Raw genomic sequence first — 22044 nt, 5'->3', positions numbered from 1 at the left:
TCAGAGCTCTGAGATAGGCAGGCGGATCACCTGACCTAGTAGAAGGCAGCTTCTCTTTCCCCCCTCCCACCATGTAACTTCGCTGTGCGTCTCATTAGTTAGACAGCACCGCATGCTTTAACCTTCCAAATGGCAATCTTATTAAACAAACCCACGGCGCGTACTCATGGTCGCTTAACGCAGATTAATTTGTAACTCTCCAAGCAGAACACGGCCCATCAGTCACGTATAGTCCCCTGTCCCCCGGGGGGCTTGATAAACCGTGTGGTGTGGTTGCCTGCCTGGGATTGGGGGGGGGAGAGAGGGGAGCTGTTGTCAAGTCCCCTGGCAGGCCCTGGCGTGTGATGAGTGGGTTGTGTTCACCTGGTACAGGTGGGAAATGACAATTTGTATAGGTTTGTAGCAGGCGTGGCCAATGCTGTACAGCCCACCTGGTGGTGCTGTTCTGCATAAATTCTCATCACCCTTGACCATTGGGATGAGGGAGAGATTTGATTTAGTTCACATTTAAAGGGGAACCCATCAAATTTGCCCTTCCTGAAACAAAAAAGCAAACCCAAATATCGAAATTCACGCTTTCCCGAATTTTGCAATGCAGTTCTGCAGTCAAGCAATGGGAACAAAGGCTAGGGGGAATGTGCACATTTGGCATAGGGGTTCCATTCCTGGGTGGCCTGGGTCGGCAGAGTGGGCATAAGCCCACTCCACCCTGTTCTGCCTCTGTTCTGCCCTCTTCTGGGTTTTGGGAAGGAGTGTGGTGGAGTCTCCTTCTTTGGAGGTCTTTAAGCAGAGGCTTGACAGCCATATGTCAGGAGTGCTCTGATGGTGTTTCCTGCTTGGCAGGGGGTTGGACTCGATGGCCCTTGTGGTCTCTTCCAACTCTATGATTCTATGATTCTAAGGAGGTGCGGGGGCTCTGGCTGGTCCTAGAGCCCTCTCACCTCCTCCTAAATATGGGAAAGTGCTAACTAGGTTCTGGGAAGGAGGAGGAGGGCACTAGGACCCTGTCAGAGTTCTCATGCCTCCTTCCCAAAGCCCAGAGCCTCACTTACCAGTCTTTGAGATAGCATCCCATCCCCCCCCCCACCAGCTCAGCACCCAGTGCATGAGCACCACTTGCACAGCTTTAAATTTGCCCCTGGATTTTGCTCTTTTCCATGTTTGCATTCATTTGTCAACTTGGTAGGAAGGAGTAAGTGCTGTGGGGAGAAAAAGGCTCCTGAAGGAAGAGGCGGAGGGGGGAGGGGGAATTTCTGCGCTTAGCTGAACAGCTGAGGCCTCTCTTTCGGGAGCCGAGTTCTGGTTCTGCAGGGATTGACACCTGACAAGATGATTTGCAATTATCTCCCGATCAGCCTCCCAGTTGTTTCCCTCCAGTGTTCCCGCGCTAGCTTGGTGATAACAGTTCATGGTTCAAACCGCTTGCGTCTCAGGGGGGCTGTTTGTGGTTAGAACTGCTCAGCGAAAAGAAACCATGACTTTTTATCTTACTTTATTAGGAAACAATGACAGAGCTGTGGGCGCACTGAACATCAGACACAAAAAGTCAGGGCGGAGGGTAGGAGGAAGCCACCCAGGAACACAAGGACATTTATATATACACACCCAGTGATTTGATAGCTGTCAGTAAAAGCAATGTGGAGTTTATACAAGAAAATTGTCAGAAGCCACAAAATTATGAAGTTCTGGTTGATGAACAAGCAACTGGGGTTTAATTTGAGCTGGGCCAAAATAAGGGCTAAATTGCATATTCCATGTCCAGATTCTCCCAATATTTTTGTTTTTACTTACAAAGCAGTGACAGCGGGCTCTAAATTTGATCAGAGTGGTAGCACTGGAGGGAGAGGCGATGTTTAACCTGAAAGGCTGCCACACGGGTGAAGGCAAAGGATTGTCCTCTGCTGCCCCCAAAGGGCAGGGTATTTGTTTGGTTGAACATTAAGAGAAACCTCATGACTTTTAAGAGCAGCTTAATAACAGAACCCCATTTCCTATAGGGGTGGTGGTTTCTCTGTGAGTAGTGGTGGGACAACCATTTGTGAAGAATACTCATTTTCGATAAGGCTATCAATGGCTACCACCAGGTTGGTCAGAGGTGATAATGTTGCTAGAAGCCACAGGATGTGTGAGGGTTCTTGTGCTCGGGTCTTGCTTGTGGGTTTCTCATAGGCATCTAGTTGGCCACTGCAAAGACCGGACACTTCACTAGATGGGTCATTGGCCTGATGTGCTGGACTCTTCTCATGTTTTTATTTTTGCTCTGGAACTCACACAGCAAGCAGGAGATTGGACTAGATGGTGTAGATTTTGGCCATAGCGAGATGAATCACATAGATCTTCGTGGAAGCTGAACTGCAGGGGAACGGAAACAGCGCTGATTGAGAGAAACCAAGGAAGGGCAGAAATTGCCTCCTTCTCCCATCCCTTCTTGTAACCAAATGAGTCAATAACCAGCACACTGCAGGCCAAATAAAACTCCTGCTCTTACTGGCTGCTCAGGAGTGCAAAAACAGGGACGGCAGTCAAGCAAGGGGAGGGGGGGGAAGATAATAACATGGTTGCTGGGCTGCATTCGGTTTGGTGAGTCACGGGCTTTGCAGCTGTTCAAACCAAGCCAGGCTAGATGGCTTCATAGATTTAAAACTCAGGGGTGAGGGGAGAGAAAATAACCTGGATAATAGGAGAGTCTGTAGGTGGAATACTTTGCCTGGTAGGAGGGCTGGGATATACCATCCTTGCTGCCACATTTAATAAAGAAGAAGCTTCCCTCTCAGGAGTGGCAAGCAACAATACGCATGTGTGCATGCGCATTCACACACACACACACACAAACACACACCGCCGTATCAGAGAAAAGGAGGCAGGTGAATCCAGATCTACTGCCGCTGTGGGGGTTGTGGTCCAACAGATGATGGATCGCCTGTCTGACAGGCCAGAGCAGAGATAAACAGCCACTGGGACTGTGGGAAGGTGGTATAGAGAGGTGTGGAAACTGCAAAGGGAGCCCTTGGACTGCACTGGCCAATTCAGCCTCCTGTAGCTTTTGATTTCTGGGGATGCCTTTGAAGCACTCCCTGTCCAAATGCCTCCCGGGATTCGAAGGCTTCCAAAACACCTAGCCTTGTTTCCAGAGCACCTCCAAGGATGCATGAGCAAGCTGCCCCTTTGCAATTTCTTGACTTGGTTCGGACTGATACCTATGTGGGGTTTGCCAGAAAAGTGTCCCCTTTTGCATCTCCCCTGCCCACTTCCTCTGTCCCTGCTCCTCTTCTCCTCGCAAGTTACCCGCAGGGATCAAAAGTGTTTGCGCCATGGTGCAGGGAAAAGGATCTAGCAACGCAAATGCGCAAGAGGGTAAAGACCCCCTTTTTGTGCACTGGGATTTTGACCACGCACAGACGTGCCAGGGTGCGTGAGCAGCTTCCAAGGGCTGCAGTGGTGGGAGGTGCGAACTAATAAACAAGGGCCATCACTGGAAACTTATATCTCTTTAATAAAGGGCTAACTCTCATGCAAAGAAGCCAGGAAATAGAATGCTGATCGTGGGCAAATCAGGGACAGGGCATGAGATCAGTTGCAAGCTGGTATTTTCTATAATTCCCCATATTCTCAGAGCACAATGCTTTAACAATGTTACCCGCCCATGCTCTCCTCCCACTCCCTTTTCCTAGCAGAGTAATTGGCGGCGTGGATGGACTGCAGATCCAGAACGAGCGCACTCGTTCCATGCTGCTCTTCAGCAACGTCACCGCTCGTCATTATGGGAACTACACCTGCCTGGCTTCCAACAACTTAGGCTCCTTCAATGTCAGCTTACGGCTTATCAGTGAGTCTCTCTTCTCCTCTTCCCGCTACCACCTCCCCCATCCCTGATGGAGGTTGTGTCTTGACTGGGCCCACTATGAAGGGCCCTTCTCTTCCCAATGGCAGGTTTGCCTGCCACCGCTTGCACCCTCAGTTTGGCTCCTAGAGCCACTGGACTGGCTGGGCGTATGAGAAGTAGTGTGGGTGTGAGAGAAATTTGATCCACTTTGCATTGGAAGGTGAAAACTAGAACTTCCCAGAACAATGTTCAGCCCTCTTACAAAATACACCCATCTCTGAATTTTGCAACGCAGCTCTCCAAGCAAGTAAGGTGTACAAAACTGCACGCACTAGTAATGTGTGCATTAAAAAGACATGCATTGGTTAATGACAATAGTATACAGAAAAGGCATAATATTAGGGGAAATTGCTTTGTAAACATGTTACGGTAATCAGACAAAATTGCAAAAAAAAAAATGTGTTTATTAGGAGAAAGATGTAAGGGAGAAATGCACACTATAATGGTGGTGAATTTTAAATAATAATAATAATAATAATATTTTATTATTTGTACCCGCTCATCTGACTGGGTTGCCCCAAGCACCTTGGGTGACTTCCAACAAATATAAAAGCACAATAAAACATCAAACATTAAAAGCTTCCCCTTCAGATGGCTTCTAAAAGTCAAATAGTTGTCTATTTCCTTGACATGTGATGGGAGGGCATTTCACAGGGAGGAAGCCACTACTGAGAAGGCCCTCTACCTGCTTCACTGTAGCATCACTTAGCTTTGCAGTGAGGGAACTACCAGAAGGCCCTCAGAGCTGTACCAAACAGTGGGGGTGGAGATGCTCCTTCAGGTAAACAGGGCCAAAGCTGTTTAGGGCTTTAAAGGTCAGCACCAACACTTGAATTGTGCTCAGAAAAGTACTGGGAGCCAATGTAGAGCCTTTAGGACCAGAGTTATATGATCCCGGTGGCTGCTCCTGGTCATCAGTCTAGCTGCCGCATTCTGGATTAGTTGTAGTTTCTGAGTCACCTTCAAAGGTAGCCAAAAATATATATATTTGGAAAGTGATGTACAATTGTGGAGAACGGAACTTCAAAGACTGGAAAAACTGAGACACTGAGGGAACTCAAAATTGACACATTTGCCTAATCCTAGTAGAGAGGGCCAATTTTATTTCTAACACTCCGGTTAAAACAAACCCTTCTTCTCTTCCTCTTAGGACCAGGTTCTCTGGACAACATGGCAGCCTCCAGCATGGAATCTCCCCTCTTCCTGGGCCTGCTGTCATCCGCCTTTGTGACTCTGCTGTTTAAGGTTTAGGGCGGCTGGGGAAGTGAAGCAGAACCACGGAAGGAAACAGGTGAAAGGGAATGAATCCAAGAGAGGGAGAGAAAGAGAGAGAGGGGGAGGCATCTCTACTTTCTGGAAAAGATGAAGAGAGAGAGAGAAATGAAATTTATCAAGAACCCCATCACTGTGAGGGATAGAAGAAAACAAAACGAAACGGAAAAAAATATGCATTTGTTTCTACAGCCATTTATCTTCACACTCCATCTCAGACACTCCCAGTTGAACTTGTTATTTAACACAACCGAAAAGACACAGGGCTCTATAGGGTTGACTGCAGACATTGCTCACCCCACCCCTCACCTCTGCGACTTAAATGGAACAGCAACATTTTCCTTCTTGGGCTGACGGGACCTTTCGTCCTTCGAATGCACAGACCCCGGAATACCGATTTCACAAAGGGTTTTGTTCTTTCTGTTATTTTAATCTCCTTTTTTCCCTTTTGGTTCCTTCTTTCGCTGTTGTTTGGGAGCAAGGATTTCAGCAGCTGACAACATTTAGGAGCTTCCCTTTTAATTATTATGATTTACAAGCTGGGCTGAGAACCTCCATAGGCGGTGGAATTCCTTCTGCCCCCTTCCAGATTCATTCAGACAGATTTGCAGGCCATTTGTTATTATTCTTTGCAGCCTAGGGCCAGGAAAACTATCAGCAATATTTGGAAGGCTGCTGAGCTCAGCCTAGGCAGGAAGGAGGTCTCCTTTGGGGCATCGCGAGAGAGGCTGACATCATATAAATGCACTCCGCCAACGCTGTCTGAGGACCAGCACCGAGAACCGAACCCGCAGCCCTTAGACATGACGGCATGCCAGAATCTTTGGAAGAACTGTTAAAGGTCATAGAGCCAAGTCTGCTAAGTTTTTTGAGGCATGGAATTTCCACCCTTTGAAAAGCAGGGGTAAGAATGACCTTCTCCTGACAATGTTGATTGCCAGGTAACATTATGCGGCCTAAAGAGAGAAACCAGGAAGAGGGAATGGCTGGTTTAATTCTTTGTTTGGCCCAGGAATTTTCCTGCTTTTGACAGTGATTGGGTTGGGTTTTTGTTTTGTTTTTTCATTCATTGGGGGTGGGGTGTATATTTCCGCTGGAAAAATCATTGCTTGGAACATCTGCCAGCTCTCTAAAATCAATGGTGTTCTTTTTCTGTACTTTTCACAAAATCTTTTCTCGGCAATTTCCTTGAGCTAAGGACTCCCATCCCCCCCTCTACCTTTACACACACATACACATATGCACAAACCCACACCAGTATCTCTCCTCTGTATCTTTGTTGAACAAAAGCACCGTGGCACTTGAATTCTTCCTTATTTATGTCTTTATTCTATTTCCCTTCCTCTTTTCTTCTTTGCTCTTCCTAGTTCTCGAGTCATTATTGCTGATTGTATCTCGGGACCCCCCAGCCCTGACTTCAAAGGCTCCCTTTCAGACGGAATTATAATCAGGGTTTTGTGTATTCAGCACTTCTGCACATGCACCACACACACACACACAAAAAAAGTCCAATGTTTGGGATAGAATTCAGCATTCGGATATGTCATAAAAAATAAAAAATAAAAGTTTCTAGTCCTTTTGTAAAGATAAGCTCGAGAATGTGTGGGAAATACCAGCGGGTATCTTTGTGGATGTGATGAGGCATAGCTAATCATAGATCCAGAAATGCAAGCAGCCTGGTAGAGTGGAGATTATAAATCTTTCCGCAGCCTGTTTATTAAAAGTCTCAGTAAAGGCAGTGATGCAGATAGGTACAGTCGAACCTTGGAAGACGAAGTTCCCAAACGTTTTGGCTCCCGAACGTTCTGGTTTGCAAACTATTTTGGAAAGCTCAATGTCCGACGGGGCTTCCGCGGCTTCTGATCGGCTGCAGAAGCTTCCTGCAGCCCATGAGAAGCCATGCTTTGGTTTTTGAACGTTTTGGAAGTTGAATGGACTTCCAGAACCGATTCTGTTCAACTTCCAAGGTACGACTGTACTTTGGACTTTGAGGTCCTCTCTTTAGGTAGCAGTGTCTATCGCTTCACTTGCTTTACATTGCAATCTGCTGGCCCTGCTGTGACTGGGACTCCCTCCCGCTCATTCTGCCAAGTGGGGCCTTAAACACTTGCCCTGAAGTCCTGTCTTGATGGAACCGCTGCTATGAGGCTAATAATACCTCTTGTTTTCATGCTGGCCATGGAGGAGATTCTCCACTTCAGTGGCCAACACAGAAACACAAGAAACTGGCCCCTGAGCCGGTTAGCAAATCCCTCCTGCAGGCTAGTAGTTTTTGTAGACTTATTTGCGAGGCTATGTGGGTGATCCTTCCCTGCAGATATATCCCCCATCCCCAGTACAATTGGAGGTTTCTTGAAAGAGAAGTTTCTGCTTGTGAGGTGTGCAGGTTTTTGCATGGTTTGGGCATCAAACTAAATGTTGTGGGAGATGCTGAGAACTGAAGAAATGCCACATGTGAGGCTAAGTGGCAAGTTTATAAGGAAAGCCCAACCCATTGCAGCTGGCATTTAGTCGACACAAAATTGCATCTCCTTCTAGCATGCCACATGCCCATAAAGGGGTTGTGTTTCCAAATGTGTCAGGAGGAAGTCAACAGAAATGCTGGGGATCACTGGTCCGATTACATCTGCACCTTATTGGCCTTGCTTCTGGCATCTTTCCAGTTATCAGTGTGTCTCCCTGTTTTGTTTGTAGCTGCTAATGCCACTACGGAAGGAGGAAGAGGAGATGAAGGGTTGCTGTTTATGACTGCAGCCGCAGATCTCCTATAACGTCTATGTAATCCAACCCTCAAAACTTATAAGATGTGCTTTGACTAGGTTGATAATAATAATAATGCATTTACAGTCAGCAATGGTCATGTTGCCTCTCAATCCACTTAAATGAAACTGCTTGTTTGTAAGATATATCGTGCAAATGCATGCAAATGTGTTCAGTTTCCACTGTCCTACACAAGTTGCTAGACCTCAGCATTTCTTGACACAGAATGTAGGTTAGCAGAATAATATTAGTTTCTTTTTAAACATGGAGTATCTACAGTCCTATGCAGCTGTGTACATGCCAAGATTCTGCAGCAGTACAGAAAACTCAGAATGTGGTAGGGGTTGATTTCAGTTTTCTGGGAATCCCAGCTTTCTTTCTTTTGGGCGAGGGGGAGAGCAAGTTCCTAGCTGTTATAGTTATGGCTGTATGCTTGCAAAACTTTTTTGTGCTATGCCTGCTGAATCTCTGAAGCCAAAGAGGTGGCTGAACAAGATCCCAAGTGGTCTTAGCTCCTTGTCCCTCTCCTTGAGTAGCAGAAGAATGATTATGTAAAAATGGGGGGGGGTTAAAAATAGTAGGATGAATTAAACAAAACTCAAAAAATATATATTGAGTTCATTTGCATAGTTTATGCAGATTGCAGCACTGGGCTTTTCTTGGTGCAGAATTTACATTATTTTGCTGCAGAATTTTTCATTTGGCAGACAGTACACAGAGCCCTGGTTATAATTGAGAATCCAGAGCGTGCACACACATGATGCATCACCACCACCCAACAAAGGCAGAGTGGTGGGATCTTTTCTTCATCTCCAGAAGGAAGGCGCTCTAGTTCTCACCTTGTTAGATTGGTATCGTGTCAGAGGCATCTCCTGAATAGGATTTCCTTGTCCCTCCTACACTCTCAAGGTTATTGCTGTAGCTGGAGGTGCTCCTGACGCTCAGCAGAGGTGGGAGAGCCCATGTCAGGACAGGGATGGGAAACCTGTGGCCCTCCAGGTGTTCTTGGACTCCAGCTCCCATCAGCCTCAGCCAGCATGGTTGATGATCAGGGATGATGGGAGTTGCAGTCTTAAGAACTATGGGTTCCCCAGCCCTACAGTAGCAGATATTGGGGGGATTGGTGATGCTCAAATTGTGCCTCCAACTGAAAGGAGGAAGCCTGGCGCTCTGGTATTGCATATGGTGCTTGGATCACTGTAGAGACTCGCTTGTGCTTGCTTGTGTTAACATCTGATTGCTGTACATGCCGAAGTGGGGAGTGAGAGAGAGGCATCTGTAATGTAGGTGAGCATGCTGGCCGAGCCAGGACAGGGTTTCCATTCACATTAAAAACCCTGGTTGAAGCAGGAGTCTCTCTTGAAGCCTTATTTGCCCTTGCTGGGCTTGCAGAATGGCTGAGTAGAAATGATAACTTCTCAGAGAGCTGGAGGTGATCTCGTGGAGCTTTCTCACCTTCAATGCATGGGGTTTTGTTTGATCTTTGTGGCCTGCTGTGGTCTCCAGCCAAAATGTTCCTTGAAAGTTCCACAGTGCTTAAACAGTAGCAGAGGAAAGCCAAAAGGAGCTCCAGCCAGGGCACCCAGGATTGTATGAGTTGTATGTGTGTTTTGGTGAGACAGTCCCGGGCAGTGTAGTGCCCCTGTTAAATTATGGTTGATGCACTTCTGTACATGAGAGAACAGGTGCATCTCCATGCAAGCAGGAAACATGGACAGTTTCCCCTTAGGAATGAAATTGACTGGACCAGGAAATACTTATTTGGTCTTGTCAGTTTCAGCACTCTTATTACCTGCTATGAGATTAAGGCTGCTATTTTAAGCATGCTTACTGGGGAGTAAGTCCCACTGGGCTTCATGAAGCTTTCTTCCGAGTAAACATGTACTGCATGGGAAGGGCCCTTAATTAAAAAGCAAGGGAATGGAATGAGCAGACCTTCTACCCCGGGCAGTAAATCCCCTTCTGCTTCCATTATCTGTGTGTACTTACATAGAGATAAGAGGGAAAGTTCTCCCATACGGCCAGAGAAACAACTGTCTGTACACAGTCCAGATTTCACTCACCTTTGTTGTCTTCTGTCTGTATTCTGTCTTCAGGACTGAGTCATCACATCTGTTCTCCCTTGTGCCCAGGGTTAAGGAGAGGGCATCCAGGCAGATTTGAACCCTTCCATTTTTGATAAATTAAGCACTGCTGCAGACGGAGGTCAAGAGCAGTAGGGTAATGAAGGGGGCAGCTAGGCTTCTGATATGCTCTGCAGCTGGCTGTCTTCCCCTGGAAGAAGTTGGAATTTGGTCAAGGGATGCCTCTCTTGCTGAACAGTTCTGCAGCTCCCATTCATTTCAATCTATACAGGAAACTTTCTCAGTAGGGGTGGGGGAGAAATGTGATCCAGTTCTCATTTAAAGGTGAATGTACCCACCCTCACCTTTCAGAACCATACATGAACAAAAAACAACAACCATCCTTCGAAAAGGGCACGTCTCCAGATTTTGCAATGCAGTTCTCCAGCCAAGTCAGCTGCAAAAAAAAAAAAAAAAACAACCAAACTGTGCATATTGTTGTAATGTGTGCATTAAAAATATGCATGTTTGTGAAAATTATGTTAAAAAATGCATTATATCTGTGGAAACTGCTTTGCAAAACGTGTGTAAATCAGGCAAGTTTGCATACAGAAATGTTTACACTAAGAGGAACACGCACTGAAATGCTGGTTAATTTTCATAAGGACTATATATGCAAACTGTTGTGGAAATGAGGAAAACTGAACATTCTGAACTGAAAAAAAAGAAAGGAAAGAAACAGAAACAGAAATGAACAGATTTACCCATTCTTACTTCCCAGCTGAGCCCTACATTTCCTCTCCTGCCCTGTACTTCATGGAACTCCAATCTGCCTCAGGTCCTTCCACATTCCCTCCATTTGGGTTGTCTTTGTAGCAGAACTACCCATCATCCTCATCATCCTCTCCATCCTCTGCTGCAACATTCCCACTTCAGTTCCATCTTCTCAGCACCTTCACCCATTCATTCATTCATTCATTCATCCATCCATCTACATCAGCAGTTATGGATATTTAACAGTGTGGCACAGGTGGAATATGCAGAGCATAGGAATGGTGCATTCTTTGACCCCGAGGGCCCACAGTCTGCCTGAGATGGACAAGACAACGATGGAGAGAGGCCAGGGATGAATGAAGTGGGTTGGCAGTACAGGGTCAGGCAAAGCAAGGCAATCCTCTGTTCTGTCACTATAAAGGGGAGAAAGTGCTCTTGCACTCTTGTCCTTCTTACCTGTTTCCCATAGGTTGGCCACTGTGAGAGCACGTTGTGGACTAGATGGGCCAATGGCCTGATCCAACAGGTTCTTCTCATGTTCTTCTAAAGGCTTCTGATCATGCAGGGATTGGGCTGTTACTGTAGGACAGGCAGCCTTCTTTGAGCTGGATGGAGTTGAGGGGTTTTGCTCAAAACATCAGGAGGGCACCAGGTTGATGAAAGGTGCTGTAGGTGGTTGGACTGTTGTTCCCTAGGAAATACCGTGTTTTTCACTCTATAAGATGCACTTTTTCCCTCCTAAAAAGTAAGGGAAAATGTGTGTGTGTCTTATGGAGCGAATGCAGGCTCCGCAGCTATCGCTGGAGCCAGAACTTCTGGCTTCAGGGATAGCTGCGCAAAGCCTCTTCAACAACATTTGATTCAGAATATATATATATATTCTTGTTTTCCTTCTCTAAAAACTAGGTGCGTCTTATGGTTGGGTGCATCTTATAGAGCGAAAAATACGGTAAACCCACTGCCGAATCAATGCAGGTCCCAGTCCTGAATGGATTTGGGCAAGCATTTTGCTCTCATTTCTGGGAGTTGTCATGTTTTATTTTCAGTCACGTTAACAGTTGCATGACACAGGCAGAAACAGGACAGGTCCAGCTTCACTTGTTGGATGCCTGCCTGCCTGCCTGCCTGGAAGCGCCTTTATTCAGCCAGGGCATCAGTCCACCTAACCCAGTTGCAAACTCTACTCAATCTCTTCTCCAGATGGCCTATATTATTGAGTATTCCTCCAGATTTGCTTGTATGGAGACTACATCTTCCCACTCATCAATCATTTATCCCACACATTTTTAGTGCATTGTCTGATCACTTGACTAACTGCAAAAGAACAATTCTTATTTTTTTTAAAAAGTGAATTTGCTGTGCCAAAGTGTTTTAATCCACTTTAATTGTGCAATCTTAAATGTGTGGCATGCGAAGGAATCCCTCCTACAAAACACTGGCAACACAGAGGTGATCGGGGTCTTCTCCAGCCCTGCTACAAGAAATCTTTAACTGGGGGCAACATGCAAGGCAGGGTGGCCTTCCATGCCAAATCTCATTAAATGCATAGGAGCTCTGCCATTAAAAATATGGCAACCCTATTCATTTCTCCAAGAGGCATTGACTGCTCTGGTCTGAGCAAATGACATGCCTAGCCTATAACTCTATGTCCTTTCTTTACATTAGGTGCGATGAACCTGTGGCCTTTCAGACGTTGTTGGACTCCAGCTCTCATCAGTCCCAGCCAGCAAGGACGGTGACCAGGGATGATGGGAGTTGTAGTCCAGAAACATCTGTAGGATGACAGGTTCCCCATCCTTGCTGCCCATGCAGGCGGCAGGCAGTTGATTTATGTATCAGGCAACCTGGCAGCTGTTATCGGAGCCCCATAATCTACAAATGGAAAGATTTATGCAAGCTCAGCTACTCTGAAGTCAGCAGTGTTAAGTGCAAAGCATTAGTCTTGGTTTGTGAATCGTGGCCGTGGATAGTAATTGCTGAACTGTTTGTTTGCATCTCTCACAGGAGGCCAAAATGTGTTTTGGTTTTGTTTAATGCGTCTGGTGGTAAGGAATATATAACGCAGGAAGTAGCCCCTTGGTGACTCCCTGCATCCATAATCTTCTTCTGGAATATTCTCATTGCTGAGCACATGCCTAGGAGCTCACTTGGGGCAAGTTTAACTTTACACCATCGGTTTTGTTTGTTTGTTTACAGCAAAATCTCATCACAAGATGAGGCATTGCTATAATTTCCCATGTTTGCCTGATCTCATAAATGTGCCCACCCCCTCACACACAAACACAAACTGCAAAAGGGAGAAACAAGCACAGATTTCCCTTTGTGAAAACTTGACCGTACTTAAAAGAAAGAAACACAACACAGCATAGGTAAGCCAAAAATGTACAGGGAAATCCCTCATAGGGCTTATTATTATTATTATTATTATTATTATTATTATTATTATTATTATTTGCACAATATACCATGAGAGACTTGGAGATTCAGTGGTGTTCATGTGAGTGAATGTTGGTATTGCAAGACAGAAAGCACAGGAGAACTCCTTTTTTAAAACAGAGTGCACATTCAGATTTACAAATGGGAACTACAAGGAAAATGTTGCAGCAGGGAGCTCCACTTTCACTTCCTTCCAGCCGTAGGGGTCTATTTCCTCCCCAAAGCCAATCAGCATCCCATGTCTGCTGAGTATCTCCCTCTGGTGGGTGGGTGCCAATTTGGCTACAAGGTGCGATTGCACTCATGGCCTGAAAAGTATGATAAGAGGTGACTAACCTGCAGCTGGGTTGCCAAAAGCAGTGGGACTTCACACCTGGACAAGAGAAAGAAGACTCATGGGCAAGGCTGTGGCATAGAGCCAGGCTGAAATCCCCTCTCTCGCACCACATTGCGCTCAGTGAACCAAACTATAGTGAGGAATACATAAAACGCCTTAAGCCATTTGCAGAGAACCTTTGCTCCCTCCCCGATGCTGCTGAACTTCAACTCCCATCAGCCCCAGCAAGCATGGCCACTGGCCAGGGATGATGGGAGTTGTAGTTCAGCAACACCTCGCGGGCCAAAGGTTTCCCTGCCTTAGACCCGATTGAACCAGCTTAGTATTGACTGGCAGCAGATCTCCGTGGTCTCAGAGACTGTTCCCAGGCCTGCCGCCTGGAGATAGTGGTGGCTGAACGTTCTGCAGACAAAGATCATGGTCTGCCATTGGGCAACAGGCCCTATATTCCTCTGTAGTTCAGGGGAACCTCTGACCGTCCGAATGTTGCTGCACTACAGCTCCCATCGCCTCTGTTCATTGGGCATGCCAGAGAGTGCCGATGGGAACTAAAGTCCAGCAAAAGGGCTGTAGGTTCTCCATCCCTGTTATAAGGTAAAGGTAAAGGTAAAGGGATCCCTGACCATTAGGTCCAGTCGTGACCGACTCTGCGGTTGCGGCGCTCATCTTGCTTTATTGGCCGAGGGAGCCGGCGTACAGCTTCTGGGTCCTGTGGCCAGCATGACTAAGCCGCTTCTGGCGAACCAGAGCAGCGCACGGAAACGCCGTTTACCTTCCTGCCGGAGTGGTACCTATTTATCTACTTGCACTTTGACGTGCTTTTGAACTGCTAGGTTGGCAGGAGCAGGGACCGAGCAACGGGAGCTCACCCCGTCACGGCAATTCGAACCGCTGACCTTCTGATCAGCAAGTCCTAGGCTCTGTGGTTTAACCCACAGCGCCACCCGCGCCCCTGTTATAGATTTGTATAACTTCCTCGTGAGCATGAAGAAAGGGAGGCCAGGAGGAACCAGCAACAGGCAGATTGCCACCTGCAGAAAACAAAAGAATCCAATCATGTTTGCTTTAGCTCTTTAGCCCAGGTAAGGTGAGACGTGTGACCTTTGTAGCCAACCTGGACCTTTGAAATGATGAGCTGGGTAAGCCTCAGAGACATCATTAGGCTTAGGAAGTCAGGGCGAGAAATTTGCTCCCCAGTCTGTGAACCTGTGAAATCAGAATACTTGGATCAAAGGACTGCTTAGCACTTCTAGATAAATTGCTTGTGTTTTCGCAATCTCACTTTAGAGGTGATGGTGCGCTCGCATTTTCCAATGCACACATTTTTTTAAATTTAATATATAAAAGGACCCACGGAAGCCTGTTTCTTTCTTCAGAAACAACTGTGCCACTCCTATTTTACACAGTGCCATCCATCTACGTGGCATTTTGCAACGTAAGCAAAAGGACAGCTCTCTGCCCCCCAGGAGTTTGCAATCAAACGTTTTGACAGCACAGATAGGGCAGAGGGAGGAGAGTCGCAGAGCTGTCAAAGGCACACAGCTTCTGCTGGAATGGCAGCTCTGCTCTTGGGAGACAGGCTTTTAACCACTTTTCCACCATCAGCAAGTGGCCAGGCATCAATGACTGCATCTTGCCCAGCAAATAGACTATGCAGGCGCATCATTTGCACCCGGCACCCTCAGGCAGATGCCGGGTCCCCAGTTTTCTTGCAGGGTCCACCAGTACCAACCCCTGCCCCAGGCTGCCATGCTGGGCAGCCGGGGGCTACTAGCTGCCATATTTAATGACACCCAATGCCACTGAGCTGTGCTACATCAGAGGCACTGCAGAAAATCTTAGCCGCCTGTTGCTGTCGCCTGCACTGTGAAGAGGGAAAGCTTGTAAGCAAACCAGCAAAACCAAGTTACGCTTGTTAACTTCACTGCTGCCACCAAGTGGATATCTTTATTTTTTTTACTGGTTTCCCCCACTAAGCAACCATTTAACCTTCGGGACTTTGGGCAGCCCAACCTATACCCTATGTTGGATAGAGTGGTATGGCACTTAGGCATGGGAGTGAATAACAAGGCCTCATACCCAGCCCCCCCCCTAAAAAACCCTAACACTGCTTTTAAAGGTAAAGGTAAAGGACCCCTGACAGTTAAGTCCAGTCGCAGATGACTCTGGGGTTGCGGCGCTCATCTCGCTTTACAGGCCGAGGGAGCCAATGTTTGTCCGCAGACAGTTTTTGCGGGTCATGTGGCCAGCATGACTAAGCTGCTTCTGGCGCAACGGAACACCGAAACCAGAGCAGCACACAGAAACGCCGTTTACCTACCAGCCGGAGTGGTACCTATTTATCTACTTGCACTTTCGAACTGCTAGGTTGGCAGGAGCTGGGACTGAGCAACGGGAGCTCACCCTGTCGCGGGGATTCGAACCGCCAACCTTCTGATCGGCAAGCCCAAGAGGCTCCGTGGTTTAGACCACAGCACCACCTATGCTTTTACTTAAATTTTTAGTAAGGCAATGAATTGAACTGAGAAGGAATGCCAGTTTTACAGTTTGAGTAGTTGCTTCTAAGCTGGGGGGATCGGAGACGGAGAGAGAACAGAGATGGATACATCCAGCTAAATATATTACAGACTGTTTCCCTAATCAAGCCAAAACTTAACGATTTGCATCTCTCAGTTTTGTGAACATCATAACATTCCTGCTGGATCAAGACAATGGCCCATGTATCCTTGCATCCAGTTCTCACTGTAACCCAACCAGATGCTTATGAGCAAACTGAAAGCAAGATTCTCCCCACCTGTGATTCCCAACCATTTTTGGGTCTTCTGTGTTCCTCTCTAGCCTCCTTCCTGCCGCAGTGCCCAACCGTGTTCCCCAACACTTTCCAGAGTTCCAGTTCTCTTAAAGTAGTTCAACCCTTCCTCTCTCGCAGCTCGTCGACTCCATTTATGCAAGTTTCTGACTCCACAAACTTCCAGCTACCCCATTCCTCAGCTCGACTTACATGCAGTATTTTTCACTACCCCTCCTAACCTACGGAGGGCCATAGCTCAGTGGTAGAACATCTACGTTGGATGCTGAAGGCGTAGTTCAATCCCAGGCGTCTCCAGATACCCTGAAACCCTGAAGAAGCAGTGTGACTTGGTGTAGACAACAGGGAACTAGAGGGAATAGGGGTCTGACTTGGCTGTGGTCCTATGTACCTACCAATCAAGATAGTCTTGGTTGTGTTTCTATTTCCCCTTCACTGGCAGATTCCTGGGATGAGCTTCTTGTGCAAAACTTCCTGAGCAAAACCCCACTTGAATCTTTAAACGTCCTATGAATAGCTTCCAGTGAATTTTTGACCCTCCTATGCAGGGTAGCCTTTAAAACAAAAGCAACTGTTTCACAACCTTGAATTTTACAGCCAAAATCCCATCACAAAGTGGCTTAAAGTCCTGCTCCTTTACAGCGAGTGTTTCCCATTGTATGGGGAATACCTTAAATCAGTTGGTCCCCCAGGAAGAGCAGGAAGTTCCCATAGCCTTGCCTTGTTCCTTAGAAATACATTTACAAATACATCTGATGAAGTGGCCTTCAATCTGCGAGAGCTTATGCCATAATAAATACATCTGTTAGTATTTAAAGTGCCACAGGGCTCTGTTGTTTTTCCTGCAATGGACTAGAACAGCTACCTTCTGGAAAATCTATATATGGATTTGCACCAGGTTTTCATCCAATTATTCTCCTCATTTTCACAATAATGTATGGGTGTTCCTTTAGCAGAACCCAAAATAATAATAATAATAAATTCACCTTGTAATTCCCATGCTGGTGCAATATCAAAATTTCAATCAAACGAATTTGCTGGTATAAATGCAGTGTTTCTGGACTCCCTCAGGAGGTTGTGAACTCCCTTTCATTGGAGGTCTTTATGCAGAGGTTGGATGGTCATCTGTCTTGGATGCTTTCGTTGCAGTTCCTGCGTTGCAGGGGGTTGGACTAGATGACCCTTGGTGGTCCCTGTGATTCTATAATTTGCTTCATTGCATGCTCCTAGAAAAACCATGGAAGGCAGACTCAAGGCCAATACCGCTCCCTGGGTTGCCTATTCTGCTAGTGAAAATTCTAGAGCAGCTTCTGGCTTGGGTGAAATCTTTTGCTCTGAACTAGCAATCTGGTCCCAATCCTTGGGCCTAAACTTGAGTGTGTTGCTGTTCAGCCATGACAGAGGAGCAAGAGGTACAGCTCAATAGCAGAAGGCAACTGCTAATCCCACAGGCCCCCAAGCGACCTGACAAAACAGTGGTTTATCAGAACCACAAAGTCACTATCCTTTAGACGCCAGACAGGAAGAGAGGGAAGCAGAGCTGTGTCATGGTAGAGATTGGGGAGAAATCCGATTCAGTTTGCATTTAAAGGTTAACCTACATAATTCGTGACCTGAAACGCATCCATCCTTCAGCGTTCGCATTTCTCTGAATTTTGCAACATGTACAAAAATGCATATTCTAGGGTAAAGTGTGTGCACAAAAATGTGCAAATTGTTTAAAAACAAACAAACACGCGAAACTGTTTTACATTAGAGAAATTAGCTTTGCAAAACTGTATGGAAGACCAAAACTGCACACCAGAATATGTCCGTCTGTAGAAATTTGCACTAAAATCACGAGGGCTTTAAAAAGAAATTTTAAAAATGCAAACTGGTGTGGAAATGCAGAGTTTTGGATTTAAAGGAATGGAAGTCGACAGATTCCCTCATACCTAGTGAAGTGAGTGACCTCCCCAAAATCCAAGAAGGCCACCAAGGCGATTGTCTGCAGTTCTAAGGAACAGGACTGGCTGCCCAAATGCTGCCCAGCTCTGTGCAACTCCAACAAGCAAGGAAGGGAAATGTGTGCAGAGGCTCACAGGATCATACCTTTGGCTTATTATGTGGAGAAAAGTAGAGAAGGCCTAGGAGGTAGCAGCAATTCAGTGGGAAGGTATGTACGTCGCCTTCTGCACAGAAGTGCAGGTATCTTTGCAGCTCGTGGATCCTCTTCCTGGATGCTTAGAACTGCTATCTAGGACATGCTCACCAATCACAGGACCTCTTAACTGGCTATGTAACACAATTTGCTATTGGCCATAAAACGAGGCTTCGCAGGCAGAGAACAGAGCTGCTACAGTGGTGCTGAGAGGCACAGAGACTTGAAGGAACCCGGGCTAGGAGTGCGGGTGGAGAGGAAGGTCAGGAGCCACTGAATTCCCCCCCCCTGCCCTTCCTCCAAGGACCATGCATGTATCCGATCCTCACAAGAACCCTGCGAGGTAGGGCAGGCTGAGGAAGTGTTTGCCCAAAAAGCTTTCACAGCCAAGCGGGCTGTCACCTGCTATGCAGGTCTGGTGTACTATCCAGCACACCAGACTGACGTTCGACAGAGTGACATCAGACTAAAACGGAGAGGACTGGGGGATGAGCAACAGCGGCACTAAAAATATCGGATTAATTATCCCAGCTTCCTCCTCCCCTGCCAGCCTAGAAAAGAACAAGCTGGCCTACTTACGACCAAAGTTTAGGCCTATGAAACGGTGCCAGTGCTGACAGTCGATTCCCTTTCTTTCTTTCTTTCTTTCTTTCTTTCTTTCTTTCTTTCTTTCTTTCTTTCTTTTTCTCTCTCTTTCTCTCTCTCTCTCTCTCTCTCTCCCACCCACCCTCCCTCCCTCCCTCCATCTACCCCTCTGTGTCTCTCTACTTCTCTCCCACTAACCTCCACTTCGGGTTCGCCTTCCCCCGGCAGGAAAATAACTTTCCATAGTTTGCTGTCATGCTCGAGGGATGTGAGAGAAGATTGGCCAGCATCTCTCCATCCTGAAGGTCGCTCCGCCATTCAGGGGGACTCAGCTGTGGGTGGGAAAGAAACAAGGGCAGCAGCGAAGGACTGTGTTGCCATCTCACAGCAATGGTGGCCTCCAGTGTTGCCTGGTGCTGAGTGGGACTTGTGGGGCAGCAAGCAGGGAGACCAGATGTTGGCAGGGACAGAACTGATGCGAAAGTAGAACTGCCCCCTTACCAGTTGTAGATGAGAAGGCAGGCAGGTGTGGGTTGGCTAGTTGACAGGCAGGTATGGGTTGGCTAGTAGGGAGGCTGGTTGAACAGCGCCCCATTGGCCCTCGTGGATCTGCCTCCGCTGACTGGTGGAGGTTAGGTAGCTTCACAAGAAAGAACGCCTACAGGCCAAACGCTACGATACCACTTTAAACAGTTGTGGTTTCCCCCAAAGAATTATGGGAGATGTAGTTTGTTAAGGTACTGAGGGTGGTTGGGAGCCCACCCCTGTCACCCTCCCAGAGCTACAATTCCCAGAGTTCCCTGGGACTGATCATGAAACTACTCTGAGAATTTTAGCAGGGAGGGGGGTGGCATCTGAACAAGCCCAGAATCCTTTGGGGGAAACCATGATTGTTTACAGTGGTATCATAGTGCTTAGGTTGTGTGGTGTGAATGTGGGCTGGCTGAGCTCACCGTCCAAGCAGTGCTGTCAGCGACAATCTCAGGGGCTGCCCCACAGCTCTGGAACTCCTTTTCCTTGGGGGTGGGGACACCTTACCCCTGGACAGGCACAAACGCTTGTCACTAGATGGCCACGGCATCAAGCGAGGAGGACTTGCATGTTGGCAAGTGCCTCATCATCACACAGAGGGACGCTGGCACCCCCTCAAATCGCATTGCTTTTCGGTGGCGTCAGTTCACACATAGAGCTGCAAATGAGAAAGCGAGGGGAGGCCCAGGGAGGTGGGAAGAACCAGCTCCTAGAGACTCTCCAGAGCCTCCTCATCTTTCAGCATGGGGCTGGACTTCAGGGGAGACGGAGGGGGGGCGTGTTGACACAGCAGAGGATCAGGCATTTTAGATATATGCAATGTTCGCAGCTGTTTAATTGGATCTGAATTTGAATTTTTAACAGGATTTTATATTGGTTTTTAATCTGTTGCTGCCCACTCCGAGCCCTCGGGAGAAGGCTGGCTGAGCAGTCGGATATATACATAATGTAAACAAATCCCCCCCACTCTGTGTGTTTGTGTGTGAGAGAGAAATCAGTGCAATAAATAAATAACCGAATTTGAACCATGCAAACCCAGCTCCTGGTGCCAATGACATGGAGTCCCAAGTATTTATTGGTCTAGAAGAGTGGATCAGCTACTGCTAGTAAAAGTAACGACACGTGGTAATCTTTTGTGCTCAAAAGTAATGATATATCCCATCCCCACCCTGTTCCCTGTAATACTGGAGGTCACTGGCAGAGGACAGAGGTCATGGATGGAACAGACAAGCTCTGTGACCTCACCGACTGTTAAATCTGCCAGCGTCCCTGGAATCACACCCCTGGTTTTCGGAACTATTTTACTATTATTATCTTAGCAAGTAGATGTAAAGTTGACAATGTTTACATGAGTTTATGATCTTGCTTTGCACACGCACTTCTTGTTCAGCCATACTGGAGATGACTTTTTTTTAAAAAAAAAAATGCATCGTCTGCAACCTTGTGCAATTAACTGGCAGAAGCATATAGCCATGTGTGAAAAGTGAGCACCTGGAATAAGTTCATGTTCAGACCAACCATACGTTGAGCAGTTCAGGATCAAGTGATGAACATGCATGTCTCTGTTCATGCATATGCCACATCCAGATAAGCAAAAGGACAATTTGTAAGCCATTAGTAAGTTGTGTGTAAAGCATGAGTACGCCGCGCACCAGTCACGAGGAAGCCATGCTCCGTTCACGAGTGCATCATATGCAATTAGTGTCAAGCATGAGAAACCAGTGAGTAAAGCAGGTGTTAAACCATGAGTAAAGCATGTGTTAACTGTGTTTGACATGTAACTTCCTGAACAATGTGCCAATTGCAGTCTCTTCCCGGGAAAAATATCTTATCTATGTCACGTGCTAAGCATGTGAATAGCAGGTGCAAACTACTCCTAAGCATATGTGTTAACCATGTGTCAACCCATGTGTACACCATGTGTAAGTCACATGAAAATTCACATGTAATACATGTCAGTGCTAATTAAAACATACACACACACACACACACGAGCCAGTACTTGCTCATGGTGTAATTGGGACTAAGCTTATTATGATTCTCCATATTTATGCCTTGTTGTACCGGGACAGCATACCTTGGCTGGTATCTTAAATCAATAATAATAATTTAGTTGACTGGTGTTAATAAGTCAAAACAGCGGGAAATTCCCAGTCTATCTGCAAAGGGCAAGAACACTTTGCAAAGGTGTGGAGTGTGCAAATACCATGTAAACTTGTAACGCCCATGTAAACAAAGGATCTTTGAAAATTGTTGCAAACCATGTATAAACTATATGTAAGCAAGGCATATCTTTGTGTAAAGCACTTGTAAACGCTGTGTAAAGTGCATGCCGACAAAGTGCAAACTCATTATAAAGCATATGCAAAACTCATTGTAAAGCACAGGCAGAGCAAGGTGTGAACTCCATGTAAATCATGTGGGTGGGTGGGTGGGGGAAGCAATTTGGGTACT

General features: G+C 46.7%; 2 protein-coding genes and 1 long non-coding RNA gene across 3 annotated transcripts in view; 2 read left to right on the top strand and 1 right to left on the bottom strand.

Annotated features, from left to right (window-relative positions):
• The window catches only part of LOC310768786 (igLON family member 5-like), a gene marked incomplete at its 5' end in the record, with an annotated part of 132568 nt that extends 126107 nt beyond the window's left edge, over positions 1-6461 (top strand). Inside the window, 2 exon segments of the mRNA XM_083627563.1 lie at positions 3672-3826; positions 5034-6461. Of these exon segments, the coding sequence (XP_083483689.1) occupies positions 3672-3826; positions 5034-5134 (256 nt within the window). The 3' untranslated portion in view covers positions 5135-6461.
• The window catches only part of LOC310769055 (uncharacterized protein), a 272930-nt gene that overhangs the window by 96360 nt on the left and 154526 nt on the right, over positions 1-22044 (top strand). The gene's annotated exons all lie outside the window — the stretch shown is intronic.
• LOC310769197 lies at positions 12084-19593 on the bottom strand. The gene is made up of 2 exons (XR_014551515.1): positions 14470-19593; positions 12084-14101 (listed from the first exon to the last, which is right to left on the bottom strand). It is a non-coding gene; the product is annotated as an uncharacterized lncRNA (long non-coding RNA).

The sequence above is a fragment of the Podarcis filfolensis genome (assembly GCF_964270895.1).
Source record: "Podarcis filfolensis genome assembly, chromosome: 8".
NCBI lineage: Eukaryota > Metazoa > Chordata > Lepidosauria > Squamata > Lacertidae > Podarcis > Podarcis filfolensis.
This window is presented reverse-complemented; position numbering and strand designations above follow the sequence as displayed.